The sequence below is a fragment of the Rattus rattus genome, chromosome 10 (assembly GCF_011064425.1).
Source record: "Rattus rattus isolate New Zealand chromosome 10, Rrattus_CSIRO_v1, whole genome shotgun sequence".
Classification (NCBI taxonomy): Eukaryota; Metazoa; Chordata; class Mammalia; order Rodentia; family Muridae; genus Rattus; species Rattus rattus.
Window position 1 is genome coordinate 46594785 of NC_046163.1, and position 15271 is coordinate 46610055.

Below are 15271 nucleotides of genomic sequence, written 5' to 3' on the forward strand. Positions count from 1 at the left end.
CAGGTGGAATGGTGAGGCATGTTTTTAATCCCAGCATTCCGGAGACAGAGGCAGGCAGGCGGATCTCTGAGTTCCAAGCCAGTCTGGGCTACAAAACAAGTTTCAGGACTGCCAGAACTACACAGAGAGACCCATCTAGAAGCCTCCAATCCTCCCCCCAAAAAAGGGGGGCTTGCTTTCGCTTGGACTTTTGAAGAGTTAATATGGCAGCCATTAAGGCTCAAAAGACTAAATAGATCCAAACACTTAGATCTAAACTAATGTACGTCATCAAGTCACCCAAGAATCAGAATCTCAGCCAGGGAGATGGCTCAGCAGGTACAGACCCTTACTGGAAGGTGTGCACCAACTCCCCAGTGTGTTATCCTCTACCTCTGCGCACACACCGTGCCATGCTATACGCACACATTCGCAAAATAACTTAGAATAATAGAATAACTTGCTCAGTTTCACCTGTCACATTTTTAAAGGGCTTTTTAAAAACGTGTGTGTGTGTCCACAAAGTATGTGGGTACAGACATGTGCCACATCATACATGGGAAGGTCAGAGGATGAGCCCTTTCAGTAGTAGTCGGTTCTCTTCTACCCTGTGGGCTCTAAGAGCCCACACTCAGGCTGTCAAGCTTGGCCCACTGAACCATCTCACAGTGCCAAAGACATATTTCAATCAGAAATATTTTAATAAAAACCAAAATGCCCTCCACTACTGCAGCAATGTTTCTAAATGTTTCGCCAGGCCTAGCCTTTCATAATTCCTATTGATACTACAAAAACACGGTTATAGTTATGATTTACATATGCCTATGATTTATACACTAAATTAGATGAACTAATGACAAAGCTAACAAAAATGACTTAAAGGACAAGGAAAGCATGATATGCTATAAGTACACCCTCAAATGTTTCTAATGGGCAAAAAAAGTAAGGGCTGGTAAGATGGCTTACTGATTAAGAACACCGGCCACTCTTCCAGAAGGCAAGTGTTGCGGAGGTCCACAACTAACTCCACCAGGGGATCTGACACACTCATACACACTCATGCAGGCAAAACACCAATGCACATAAAATAAAATCTTCAGGGCTGGACATGGTGACGAATGCCTTTGATCCAGCACTGATCCCAGCTCACAGGGTGTAGATCTGTGAGTTCCTCAGCCAGACTGATCTACAGAGCAAGTTCTGGGACAGCCAGGACAATTAAAAGACAGAGAAACCCTGTCACAAAAAGCCAAATGAATGAATGAATGAATGAATGAATGAAGACATCCTGAAAGACCTTGAAGTCTGTCTCACCATCACAGAACCCACCAGCAAAAAGTCCTACCTCACATTTTCAGTGGCATTCCCAAATGCAAGCTGTCTGCATCACAGAAGCTAATAAAATCTGGACTCTGAGGAGAGCTAGTAGTGGGAGTCAGTTGTCTCCTTCCAAGTCTGAACATGTGCAGGCTACCGACATGCAATAAATTTTTCTTTTAAAGTGTAAAGCGAGATTCTACCAAAAAAAAAAAAATTACAGTAAGCCGTAGACCTCTGTCTTTTTTTTTTTTTTTTTTCTTTTTTCATAGCTGGGAACCGAACTCAGGGCCTTGCGCATGCTAGGCAAGCGCTCTACCACTGAGCTAAATCCCCAACCCTGTAGACCGCTGTCTTAGTCAGGGTTTCTATTCCTGCACAAAACATCATGACCAAGGAGCAAGTTGGGGAGGAAAGGGTTTACTCAGCTCACACTTCCACATTGCTGTTCATTATCAAAGGAAGTCAGGACTGGAACTCAAGCAGGTCAGGAAGCAGGAGCTGATGCAGAGCCCACGGAAGAATGTTAATGGCTTGCTTCCCCTGGCTTACTCAGCTTACTTTCTTATAGAACCCAGGACTACAAGCCCAGGGATGGCACCACACACCCTTGATCGCTGGTTGAGAAAATGCCTTACAGCTGGGTCTCGTGGAGGCATTTCCTCAGAGGAGGCTCCTTTCTCTGTGGTAACTCCAGCCTGTGTCAAGCTGACACACAGAGCCAGCCAAGTACAAGCGCCCAATTCACTAAGAGGGAGTGAGATGACTGCAGGGGGCGAGCACCAGAAGAAAGGACACTTCAAAGACACTCATCCTAAGAATAAGGGAAGCCTCCACCCCACCCCCCACCCCGGAGAAAAGGTAACAGGAAGTGGTGCTGGCGGCTTGCTGCTGCTCCACTCCTCGCTGCAGTGGCGCACTGAACTCAATGGAAGGGTTTCAGAAAGATAGGGACAAGTGCACACCACACCTAGGGGACTGGCTGTAAAGGAGCATGGGACTACCAGAAGAGCCCCAAGGGACAGAGCATTACCCTCCAACAAAACCACGGCAGGAATCTGAGGGGTAGGAAATACACAGTGCCTCCCCAAAGGAGTGCAGCCTGGAGAACAAAGCCCACAGCTGGGGTCCTGGAAGCGCCTCACTGAAGGAGCATGGGATGAGCCACTCGGACAGAAGGGGAGCAGCTGAGGTTCCAGGGATAGGGCCAGGGGACGCCAGGATGACAAGGCCCCACAGCATTCTGAGGGAGTCCAAAAGCAGGTGCTGACTCACAGTCAAGCTGAGCCGACGTATCAGCCCACACCTCGGTGGGGACCACTTGTCCTGCATTACTCACAGGCCAGCCTCCCTAAAAATACCTTCAAGGGGAGGTCACAGCTCACAGAAAAACCCGAATGAGACAGATTCCGAAAAGTTGGGCCGGAGTCCCACTTCTGTCCCTAGGTCAAAGCGCGCGTCCACTGTCCAAGCACCTATAAAGTCAGATAATCTGATTCCTTCATGATAAAGCCTCTCGATGAATGAGAAAGCAGACTGGGCTGTGGATACGCAGACAGACACTAAGGGGGACTGTCTCCAGCATCCTTCAGTTTAGATTCAAGCGCCCTTAATCCCAGTGCTCAGAGAGGCAAGGCAGCCAGATCTTGAGTTCAAGGCCAACATGGTCCACAGAGCAAAGATACACAGACTAGCCTTGTCTTGAGGAACAGAAACTACCTTGCCCCTCTCTCCATATACCTCAACAAGGACGGCGTTCCAGTACTTCTTACGGAACCAGACTCTGCAGGAAGCAGCAATCAGAGTCAGGCGTGCCACAGGGCAAGACGCAGTAGGTCTGACAGAGCGGACGGACGGGTTCTGATGAAGGGAGCAAGGAGCGCCCTTCTGGAAGCAGCTAACAGCACTGCACCAAAAGCCACTGTAGACGGGGACAAGAACAATGGCACCAGAAGGCAGCACAAAATGAGCTGCGGTCCTCAGCCCAGGGGGCTGCCACTCGAGTTTTTTTGACCGGTACGCTGGACCCTGGAGAGCAGACATGAGTGAAGTGGGAAGGGACAGCAAGCGCTAACACAAGACCCCCTGGGATGGTGTGACAAGGAGCGGTCCACGGGCTGTTTTTACTCATCAAGGGCAAGAGTGAGAATCGACAGGGCGGTTGGGGTCAGTACTGAAAGACAGACTGTATAGACAGACAGGTGGGCTACTGGGTCGTTTCCGCCTCCCTTCCAAGGTTATCTTGCTATCATCCTGCACCTATTGTTCAGGAGGAAAGTCTGGCTTTTGATATTAAGCCAGAAAAACTTCCCCACCCGCCACAGACTGGCTTCGTGTCTGAGATGAGGAGAGAAAACTCAGAACCTTTATTTATACTGGGTGAGAGCGCTATCATGGAGTTCCACTCCCTGGTGCATTCTAACTTTTCAATTTTTTTTTTTTTTTTTTTGAGACAGGATCTATGTATCCCTGGCTGACCTGTGTTTAGCACCACAGCCAGCTTAATGTAGGTGTCTAGACCTTTTGCATGTATGTATGTGTGTACCACATGTGTGTCTGGTGCTTGCACAGGGCCAGAAGTTGATAGAGCATCTGGGATGCTAGGGATCAAACCCTAGTTCCTCTGCAAGAGCAGTCAGTGCCTCTCAACGGCTGAGCCATCTCTCCAGCTCCCCCACCACCACCAATAGGAAACTTTAAATTGATCTAACAATCTATAACAGAGCAGAGGATCAGTATGCTCTGTAATCCTGGCGCTCGGAAGGCAGAGGCAAGATCATCAGCCTGGACTACAGTAAGTTCAATGCCAGCCTGAACCATATAGCAAGGCACTGTCTCAGAAAATAAATATACAATGTGATAACTGGAGCTGTGATCAATATTTTTGGTTTTATTTTGTTTTTAAGGCAGCTTCTGTGAACCCTGGCTGTCCTGGAATTTACTCTGCAGACCAGGCTGGTCTTGAACTAACAGAGAGATCTGCCTCTTTGCCTCTCTCTCTGTCTCTTGAGTGCTGGGATTAAAGTGCACAGTTATTCTTTTTTGCCTTTCACAACCAAAATAATTTTGTCTTGAGATAAAATAGTTATACACTAAAGAGTCACAAAATTGAGACAAGGAGAGTCCCATAGAAAAACACCTCTTATATATCTCCAACGAGTGTGGTTCAGAAGGAGACCAGAAAGGGAGAAGGGTATCAGAGTTATGGTACAGGACTGTAGGACCCCTCCATTTGTTCTAGGTGAAGCTGTCCCACTATGGAGAGCCCCAGTACTCACTCCTTCCTAGCTATCTCCATCATGTCTTAAAGAAGCCTGCAGCAGTGACTGGGCATTGAAGCTCTCTAGTCCCAGCGCAGCCACTAACTATGCCATGTGCATACATTATCAGCTCAGCCTCCTTTCTCTCTACAAGAGAAGACAATACAAGCTCCTGGGTTAGGCAGCCGCCGCCACCACCACCCAAAAGCATAAATCTTAAACCGGGTAATTAGATTGTTGGGCTCTGGAATCTCCTTGTTAACCGCCATTTTTCTTAACCCCTCTGTCCTTTTCCAAACACCTTTATAGCCAGAATGTAAGGTATCAACCTGCCATGCTTCCAGCCCCACTGCACCAGGTTTTGAGTCCCAAATGAGATCCAGTTTGTTCTCCCTGACTTGGAAAACAAAAAGGAAAGAAGCTTGCAGTTCTTTAGTGGAGAAACAGTATGGACTGGAATAACATTGTGATAAAATTGCAAACCGACTACAGTACGAAATTTTTTACAAGTCCACTGTTCTGAGACAGTGGTTCTGTTGCCCAGGCTGGCCTCACACTCTATCTCATACCACACACAGCTGGACTTTTTAAAACATACACGCACACAGTCTGGTATGGTGGCCCACAAGTTTAATCCCAAGACTAGAGAAGCAGGGGTATCTCCAGGCCAACCTAGCCTGTCTACATAATGACATCCCGAGTCAGCCAGGAGACTTGTGTTACACACACACACACACACACACACACACACACACACACACACACACACAATTCTTTAACAAGCCATCATCTGCCCAAAATGAACATTTAGAAAACTGTAAGACAAGGCCCTTCTTTCCTAGGGAGTTCCCTTTTCTTCCTCCTGGATATGCAGCAGGTCAGCTGAGACCTGGCCACGCCCACAGTGGCTAACTGGCTCTACCTTTCCAGCTCTCTGAGCTGTCCCATCCTTGATATCAACTGAGAAGACTTGAATAAGATAACAGAATAAGAATGTTTTCACCTTTTCAGTGTGTCGCTTTTCAGCCTCCGGTGACTAAATTATTTAGGTGATTACCAAGGTCATTTTGTTTCTAAATGTTCCACTCACCTGCAAGTTTAAGGTCTCTTCCTCACTAAGAGGACTGGACTTTAAGCTAATGCTACCCCAAACTTTACTCTGGGAATACAGCCATGAATTAGAAAAGGGCCCTCTACGGCAGGAATTCTGGAAAACGAACAGTGCGGCAGAGGTGATTCCGAAAAGAGCAGATAAGGGGTCCTAGTAGGAATGGCATTCCTAGACGCACTAGTGAAGAACATATTTTTTAAGCTTAGCGCGTTAAAAGGCAAAGAGAAAAACAAAAAACAAAGACCAAAGTTCTGAGACCTAAATAGCATTGCAGAATCCAAACCATGGAAGCTAAAACAGAGGCGAACTTCATCAATACTGGAGTCTGCAGCACACAACGCTGAGTCTGGGCTGTTGGGCTAAAAGTACTCCAGACCTGGAGGGAAAATACGTAAAATCAAAATGGAGGAGGGGCCAAGGAGAAATGGGCTGGAAGCTAAAACCTCGTGGCTCGTGGCGCGTGGCGCGCGTCTCATGGCGCCATCCAGCCTTCCTGCTCCACGCTGCCCAGCCTTGGGACTCACCATCCCGCCTCGCCAGCGGCCGCACGCGGCGCCCAGCTTCCTCGGGCGCCCCTCATGGAGCCCGAGCGCCCACTGAACTTGGCGGCTGTTAAACGGCAGGCGAGCAAGCAGCCGCATCCTAAAAGGGAGCGAGGGGGAGTAAAGAAAGAACCATCTGGGAGGGCTCCACCCTTCTCCACCTGCAGGAAAGACCCGAGGTTAGGTCAAGACGCCCCTCGCTGCCTTGCAGAAGAAAATACAAAGGAAAAAGGCGTCTCGGAAAGTCACACTGGGTAGCCCCTTCCCTGGGATCCAAGGAGCAAGCGACCCGGACACCGAAGAGCACGGGGCCAGTACAACTTTCTCACTGAGACTGATGCAGTTTTCTCTTCTGACCATAAAAGACAGCAGTCCCTGCTGTCATCCCATCCTTGACAGCGCCCAGCGAGCTTCGGCTCTCCCTGAAAGCCCTGCAACCCCCAGGTGGGCTCCGGGCAGCCGGCGCGCCACCTCGCGCATCCCAACCACCCTCGCAGCCCACGGACTTGGGCGGCCGGCCAGGGCCAGGCCGGGCGAGGAGCGCACACAGGCTCCAAGGGAAGCCCCGAAAGCCTGGTCCCTACACCCGACTTGCAAAACAATAAGCATCCACTTTCCGCCCCTCCCCCACAAGACCCTGACCACGAGTCACAGCGGCCGCCGGGAACCGGCGAGGGAGCGCACCATCCCTGCGGGGGGAGTGTAAAGGGAACCCGCACCAGGGACCCTCGGTCGCCCCGGTCCCCCGCTGATCCCCAACGCCGCGCCCCGAGTCTGCGCGGGGTCTGGCGGCGCCGGAGCGCGGCGGCCCGGAGGGAGGATCGCGCGGGCCACGCGGTGGCAGGCTGCAACTGACACGGCCCGCGGGCGCCGGCCACATGCGCCGACCTCAGTGCGGGCAGGGCGCGCGGACTCTTACCTTCCCGCTGGCCGTGCCCCCGCTCACGCCGATCAGGAAGGGCTCGCCGCCGTTGGGCTGCTGGTGGTTCTGCAGGGTCTGCTCGCTGTCCCCGGCCATGACTCGCGCCGCCCCTCCTCTCGCAGCCTGTGCGAACCGACGCACGCTCCCCGCCCGCGACCGGGCTCGCTCAGCTCCTCGTAGGCGCCGCTGGTCGCTGCTGAGGTCGAGGCTGGGCCGGCCGCGGCTGGAGCCCGGGCACGGAGGAGGCCGAGGTGGCTTTCCCGGAGGTGCTGAGAGCTCTCCTGTGCCCGTGGCGGCCCGTGGGGTTTACATCCCAGGCAGAGGTCAGCGTGATGAGGCTGCTCCAATCCGGGCGGGCTGCGCGCTGCTATTCGCCAGGAGTCTGGCCCCAGCCTCCGCCCCGCCCGGGCCCCGCCGCCGCCCGAGGTCTCTGGGAAAGGTGTGAGCGCCACTCCCCTCCCCACCCGCCCGATTAACCCTTTCTCGGACGGAGCGGGGGGGTGGGGGAGTGAGGGAGAAACCGGCTAGGTCAGCGTTTTAATGTGCCCTCTGCGTCCTATTTCAAAAGAGATCAAAAGCGAGAAGAGGCTGCCAAGCAGTTCAGAGAATGGAGGAAATGCCCCAGGTTTGAGTCGCAAAACTGGAAAAAGCTGGGAAGATGGAGATGGAGGAGAATTAATGCCTGGACCCTTTATCCTCACTGAAACTTGTGTTTTCAGAGACTCCCTTCCCATCCCCTGTATGCCAAAATAGTGTGTCAGCCGCTCGACTTTAGAGATTTCCTGTCTTGGAAACCCCCAAGTGCCATTTTCCTTAGCAGGTCTGTCCTCATGTGACTCCCTAAAAGAAAGGTGACTCGAGGACGGTTACCCCTCCCTGAAAAACTAGTGTCCTTCCACACCATGGCACCCTAGGTCCGCAGTACTGACATCCCCGTGGAGCAAGGGTTAATGAAAATAGAGACATATACCATTTCGAGTCATTGATGACTTTAACTGACCTAGTTTATTAGAGGCGAGCAATTTGTCACTTGGTCAGGAAGACAGTACCAAATAGAGACTAAAGAGCTCTTCACCAGGGGAGGCAGATTTCTTCATTCACATCAAGGTCCACAAGCAAGTCCACTGTGCCTCAGTGTTCCCGCCTATTAAATGGAAATAATGATACGCTAGGACTTTTGTTGGGCTAAAATGAATTATCATAGGTAAAGTTCTTAGAACAATGTCTGAATATCACTGTAGACGACTGGGGTTGGAAAAGACTCCTAAAGGAACCAGAAAGGGCAGTTTTGCAGGGCACACCTGAAAGGTAGGACTAGAATCTCAGCTTCTCTGAACCTTATCAGTGAATTATTGATGGGGCCCTAAGAGTGGGCCGAAGAGGCTGGAGAGATGACTCAGCAGTTAAGAGCACTGGTGCTCATCCAGAGGTGTGCGGGTCCAATTCCCAGCACTTACAAGGCAGCTCATAACTCCTGCTTCAGGGGGTCTCTTCTCGCCCCTGCTTGCACCACGAACATTGGATGCACAGATATACATGCAGGCAAAACACCTATATGCATAACACAGGTTGGGTTTTGTTTGGGGATTTTTGTTTTTTGGGTTTTTTTTTTTTTTTGGTTTCTTTGTTTGGTTTGGTTTATGTTTTTTCGTTGTTTCGTTTTGATTTTTTGGTTGATCGGTTGGTTTTTGGTTTTTCTGAGACAGGGTTTCTCTGCGTATCCCTGGTTGTCCTGGAACTCTATAAAACCAGCCTGGTCTCGAACTCACAGAGATCCTCCTGCCTCTGCCTCCTGTGAGAGGGCTGTGTGTCACCACAGCTGCACTACAGTTTTTAAGTTTAAACAGATTTTAAGTCACACATTTTCTTGTAAATATTAATTTTGAAAATATTGTTAAAGGGCACCGAGCTAATTATTCCAACGTTGTAGAGCGCATCCTTGTTCGTGCTGACTTCAAAAACAAAAAGAAAGTTAGAAATTTCCAATTCTTTAATGGAAAAACACTAAAGATTTAGCTGAGTGTTGGTGATAGGCTTCTTTAATCCCAACACTTAGGAGGCAGAGGCAGGCAAATCTCTGAGTTCCAAGACAGTCAAGGCTACACAGAGAAACCTTGGTGGGGGGCAGGGGAGGGGTGGTTAGACAAGCACTCTTTATTCTTTTGAGATAGGATCTTAGTTAACCCAGGCTGACCTTGTACTCCCTAAAGAGCTGAGATCCACCTTCCTCATCCCACAGTCTCCTCCCAGATGGTAGGATTACACCACCTTGTCTTGCTTACGAATGTTCTCTCCTAAGATATTTTATGTCGCCATCAACAGCAAACCTCATTCCCCGGGAACCAAGATTCCAGTGGTTGCCTGGTATCCACAGTCAACATCTGGGAGAGGCTGGCTAACTCATTCCATCCCCCAGCAGAGGCAGTGTGGATGTGTTGACTTCTCCCAAAAGTCTATTCTCTGCAAAGGAAATAAAACAGTCTTCAAGGATTTGCAGAACTCTATTTACGGCCCAGTGTGAGGCCTGTTGGCAGTTGGAGTTTGATGAGTCCACAGATTAACGTGGAGATAGCCGGTAGCTAGCTAGCTAAGGGGAAATAAGAGGCCACATCATGAACTTTTCCGAAATCTCCACCCCTAGATTTTTCCATATTTTGACACACACGCGCACACACAAATGTATTTGAAATATCTTACAATAATATAAGGCTGGGTATAGCGGCAAACACCGTTAATCTCAGTCCTTGGTAGGCAGAGACAAGCTGATCTGTGAGTCTGCCAGCCTGTTTTTCCTTGTGAGATCTAGGCCAGCCAAGACTACACAAAAACTCCTCGGTCTCAAAAGCAAACAAAAAACCCACCAAAGAACAAAAGTACTAAAACAAAACAGTATACTTACCACCCAGAGTCCACCTTGCCATCTGCCTAACCCTGCTGTATCATGTAAATTAGTCATGTGCCCATCCCCCTACCTGTGAAGACACTTGTGTTAGGATCTGTCAGTTTTACTTAGCCTACTTTGAACTGACATTTCTTGCACACACACACACACCCCTTTTATTACACCCCCCCAACTCCTAGAACAGTTGCTGGCATGTAGTAAGGCTTCCATGAATGTTCTTTGGGACACCACATTTCATTTCTGCATCCCCACTCCATGCCCCAGGAGAATGACACACAAGTAGGATGCATTTGATGCATGGTTGTGAACAAATGAAGATATGGTAAAAAGGTACCAACAAAGACACATTTTATTATACTGAAAAGCGAGGCCGGAGAGATGGCTCAGTGGTTAAGAGTGCTGTCTACTCTTCCGGAGTACCAGGACTCAATGCCCAGCACCCACATGGGAGTTCGCAACTCCCTATAGCTCCAGTTCCAGGGAATCCAACACCATCACCCAGACATATATGCAAACACCAACGCACATAAGTTATTTAAAACAGTGAAAAGGAAAGAAAACGTCCCTATGATTGTGTGCTTACTACTTTTAAGAAAGAGCTGCACTGGAAATTGCCCTGTAGACCAGTCAGGCCTTGAACTCACAGATATCCTTCTGCCTCTGCCTCTCAAGTACTGAGGTTAGAGGAGTTTGCCAACACACTCAGCTACTAATATTATGGATATTTTTTTCCTGACTGCTACATTTTCAATGTAGCTCGTTCCTGCCCAAAATTCACACAGAGAGTTGATTCCCCATGTAGCAGTATAAAAAAATTATTGAGACCTCTTAAGAGGGCTAGGAAGAGGTCCCAGGGGCTCACCCCTCACAGTGGGACTGATGTAGTTCCCCCAGGGTAGTTCAGTTATCAATAGTGTGGTTCTTAGCTCTTTTTTGCTTCCTCTCTCACAAATTTCTCTTCTGCAGTGTCTGTGCACAAGTCACCACACCCTGACCAAGCCACGTCACCTTCCATATCGTGATGAAGCATAAAATTAGTCCCTGCCCCGCCCCCCACTCCCAGAAGTCTGTAGATGCTGGGGCTGGACTTGGAGGCCTTCCTATTTTCCACTGCTTTCTTTAGAATTACACAGTAACTTTCTACAGCTAGTCCAGGTGCGCCAGGTTCCTAGTTGAGATCACTTAGTACCTGAGCTAATTCAATACATTTCTTTCTACCTGGCTTAATGCTAATAGCAGAATGGGAGTTAGTAGTCACAGAAATGCTCTGAAAATGGTTGAAAGCTTTCTATGTAAAGATAAGGCCTTGTTAGCAGAGCATGCCAGCTGCAGAGACCCTGCTCTGTTTCCTTGTCCCTCTTTGCTTTCCCTTCCCTGTCCTTAGGGCTGGTTGGCTTGCCCACACAGAAGAAGTCGCCGTCTGTTTAAAGTACTAAGAGGACTCTCAGCACCGTGACCTCAACAAGGACTCGAGTGTCTTGCTCCGCACTGAGCAAAGCAAGCTGCCTCTGCTACTCCCTGTGCTGTGTCATCCTCTCTTGAGAGCCAGTCACAAATCCCACAGCCAGGGATGCTCACATCGCATTCGAGCCTACTCTGCAATGACTGCAGATGCGAAAGTGACTTCAGTCTGACCCTCTGCCTCCCCCGCCCCCATGACACACGTATCTTTTAATATATGTATTCCTTAAGAGTTCCAACACACCCAAGGAAATGTCGTCTGTGATCATTCTTTTTCCTTCATACAGAGTCAGCCTGCTCAAGCCCTGGCCGGGAGAAGGGTTGGGAATGAAGTCAGCATGAGTATGCAGCTACAGCTGTGGCCAAAGAGAAATGAGACATTGCCGATGACAGTCCTTTGTCTGCCTGCCCCCTCTCCTGAAGCACCAGCACCCCTCCTTCCCAGAGCCAACAGAATTGTTCTGCCTGCAGGTGCTTCAGGAAGAACAATGACCAATTCTCCTTTTGCCTATCCATCCCCCATCACAAGAACAGATGCTACCACAGGTCAGCACCATCCTGAACATTTTTTTTTTTTTTGTCCTTTATGTTGCCTTTCTAACTACTTTCCACCTTTTCTCGGTCAGCAGTTGCTCTGACAAGCCATGTCTAACTGTTCAGAAAAGAAGACCTTCTGACAGGAAGGCTATTTCAACCTCTCCACCCTGTGACCTTCATCATCCATGCTCTCTGATACCATCGGGCGGAAAGTACCTGGGAAAGAGAGAAGAAAAGCACAGTGCAGTGTCAGACCTGCAGGAGCAGCGGCTGCAGCTGCAGCCGTCCTCCACAGTGCGGCTGGAGATGCTAATGCTTGGGCTCCGCCCCAGAAGTTATGAATCAGGAATTCAGGGGATGAGCCCCGTGCAGTCCTTCACAGCTCCCCAGAAGAGCTTATGTTCACTGAAGTTAGTGAACCACTGACCCGCCTTGAGAATGAAGAAGGGCTATGGGGAAAAGCAAGGTTTATGTCCTGGCTTCGCCTCTAACTTTGAGGCAGGGTCTCAAAAGCATCTCAGGCTGGCCTGATTTACGAAATTTCGTCACAGAGCCTTGTTCATGTAGTGCTGGGTATCATACCGAGGGCGTTGCCCATGCTGGGCAAACAGCACACCATCAAATAAGCTATTTCTACCTTAGTAAATTTTGGCAAATTACTTGGAGTCTGTAAATGTCAGCACTGTTAAGTGATAACCATCTGACAGAACAGTTGTGAAAATCACTGCAAATTACTACATATTCCTTGCTAAGAACAACCCCTTCCCCTCCTCTCTTTCTCATCCCTGTCTGGATAATACAGAGTTTAGCATTCAGGGATTAAGTGTTCCAAAAGGAAGTATTCCTAATCCCCAAAGGCTCTTTCTAGTACAAACCAAGACATCCTGTCCTTTCATAAAGATATGCTAAGTGTGGATGTGTCACACCGACATACATGAACAGATAATAAAGACTCCAAATGAGTCATATGTTTAAACTGATGTTTACATTATACAATGACGTGTGTGTGCACACGCGCGTACGCAAACAACATTGCATAGTATCTCACTAATATGTATAACTTTTCATGTTTTATGTATCTGTTGAAAACTACCATTCACTGCTGGAGACAGCAGTTAAGAGCATTGAGGACTCTTCCTGAGTTCGGTCCCCAGCTCCACACAGTGGCTCATAACCATCTTAATGGGATCAGATGCCTTTTTCTGGTGTGTCTGACGACGGCTACAGCGTTCCCATATACATAAAGTAAATAACTCTAAAACAAAACAAAAACACTATTTCATTGAGACAGGGTCTCATTCTGTAGCTTACAGAGGCAACAGAGACCCTATCTCAAAGTAGCAACAACAAAAACAAAAAGATAATGTTGGGACTAAGTGATTGGCTCAGCGTCTAAGAGCTCTCACCGACCTTGCAGAGGACCTGAGTTCAGCTCCCAGTACCCAGTTATGCTGTCACGACTGATTCACAACTCCAGATCCAGGGGATCTGGCACCTTTTCCTGGCCTCATGGGACATGGCACTCACATATGGTTTTCTTTTCCTTTCTTTTTTTAAAGTCTTATTTATATGAATACACTGCAGCTGTTTTCAGACACACCAGAAGAGGGCATCGGATTCCATTACAGATGGTTGTGAGCCACCATATGGTTGCTGGGAATTGAACTCAGGACCTCTGAAAAAGCAGTCAGTGCTCTTAACCACTGAGCCATCTCTCCAGCCCTGGGGCATTGCACTCACATACACAAAGCCTAACACTCAGGTGCACACATAATTAGATGTGTTTTAAAAGATTATTTTTTAAAGATAATGATCAGAATAGGAACATCTATAAAGTCAGGAAAAAATTATGTAGGAGTCATGGGGGTGGGCGTTAGAGACTATGAGTGGGTTTAGAATTCATTACATTGCGGTCATGGTGTTGTCCACCCCACCCCACCCCACCCCCCAAAAAAAACCAGACGGGGCAATCTGATGCAGCTCACAGCAGGGATTGATTCTATTCCAGCTAGCTCAGGCCCCTGCAGTGCAGTCACACAGGATGGCTTTGGTGGTGGGGAGCCCCAAATGTCTATGGGTAAGACTTTATAGTAAGCAGCAAGTGTGTGTATGGGGTGAGTGTGGTGCAAGCAGCCTAGCCTTGAACTCACAAAGATCCTACTGCCTCTGCCTCTGGAATGCTGGGATCAAAGGTGTGCGCCCCTGCCGCCGCCGAACAGCACTCTTGTAATAACTGTTTACGTAGTGTATCCTTTCCAGACTTTTAGCTTTAAAAGACTTGTGCTCATGAACCATTTCTCTTGTTGACAGCCTATAACAGGATCTCGCTTGCTGTCTTATCCAGGCTGGCAATCTATGATAGATCTGCCTGCAGGGTAATAGGTCGGCAGACCACAAGCTCTTTCTGGTTTTGTCTTATTTTGTTTTTGTCTTGTTTTGCTTTTTCCTTTCTTCCTTCCTTTCTTTTCTTTTTTAACAAGAGAGGGTTAATGCCAAGATTACACCAATTCTCCCAGAGAGAGGGGAACATTTTGTAACTCATTTTATGTAAGACATAGTGGTACCTGAAATCCTAGAAGTTAGCCCATGTGATTTTAAGTATGAGGCCAGCCTGTACTACATGAGAGTCTCTTCCAGCAAAAAGAAAGGAAAGGGGACTGGAGAGATGGCTCAGCAGTTAAGAGCACCGACTGCTCTTCCGGAGGTCCTGAGTTCAATTCCCAGCAACCACATGGTGGCTCACAACCACCTGTAAAGAGATCCGATGCCCTCTTCTGGTGTGTCTGAAGACAGCTACAGTGTACTCACATATATAACATAAATAAATAAATGTTTAAAAGAATAAAAGAAAGGAAAGGTGAACTGAGCCTGGCAGCACATCTGGAAACTGAAGGCAGGAGTATCGTTAAGTTCAAGGTTATCCTTGGCTACATGATAAATTTGAACCAGCTTGAGACCCTATCTCAAAACCATTAAAAAGCAGGGAGAGGTGAGATGGCTCAGTTGGTAAAGTGCTGGCACTGGGACTTGAGATTTCCAGCACCGGCAGAAAAGCGGGTGTGGTCACACATTTCTACATCACTAGTAGTAGGTGGGCAGAGACAGGTAGAGTCTGATGACTAGCATGCCTAGCCAATAGGTGAGCGCTGGTTTCAGTGAGAGACCCGGTCTCAAAAGATAAGTTCAACCAGGAGGCAAAGGCAGGCGGGTCTAGCTCTGTGAGTTTGAGGGCCTGTTTTT

At 48.6% G+C, this 15271-nt stretch overlaps 1 protein-coding gene across 1 annotated transcript in view; it reads right to left on the reverse strand.

Annotated features, from left to right (window-relative positions):
- Positions 1-7667, reverse strand: part of Uck2 (uridine-cytidine kinase 2) — a 57685-nt gene extending 50018 nt beyond the window's left edge. Inside the window, exon 1 of the mRNA XM_032914716.1 lies at positions 7129-7667. Within this exon, the coding sequence (XP_032770607.1) occupies positions 7129-7227 (99 nt within the window). The 5' untranslated portion in view covers positions 7228-7667. The remainder of the gene's footprint in view (positions 1-7128) is intronic.
- Between the last annotated feature and the right edge of the window lie 7604 nt (positions 7668-15271).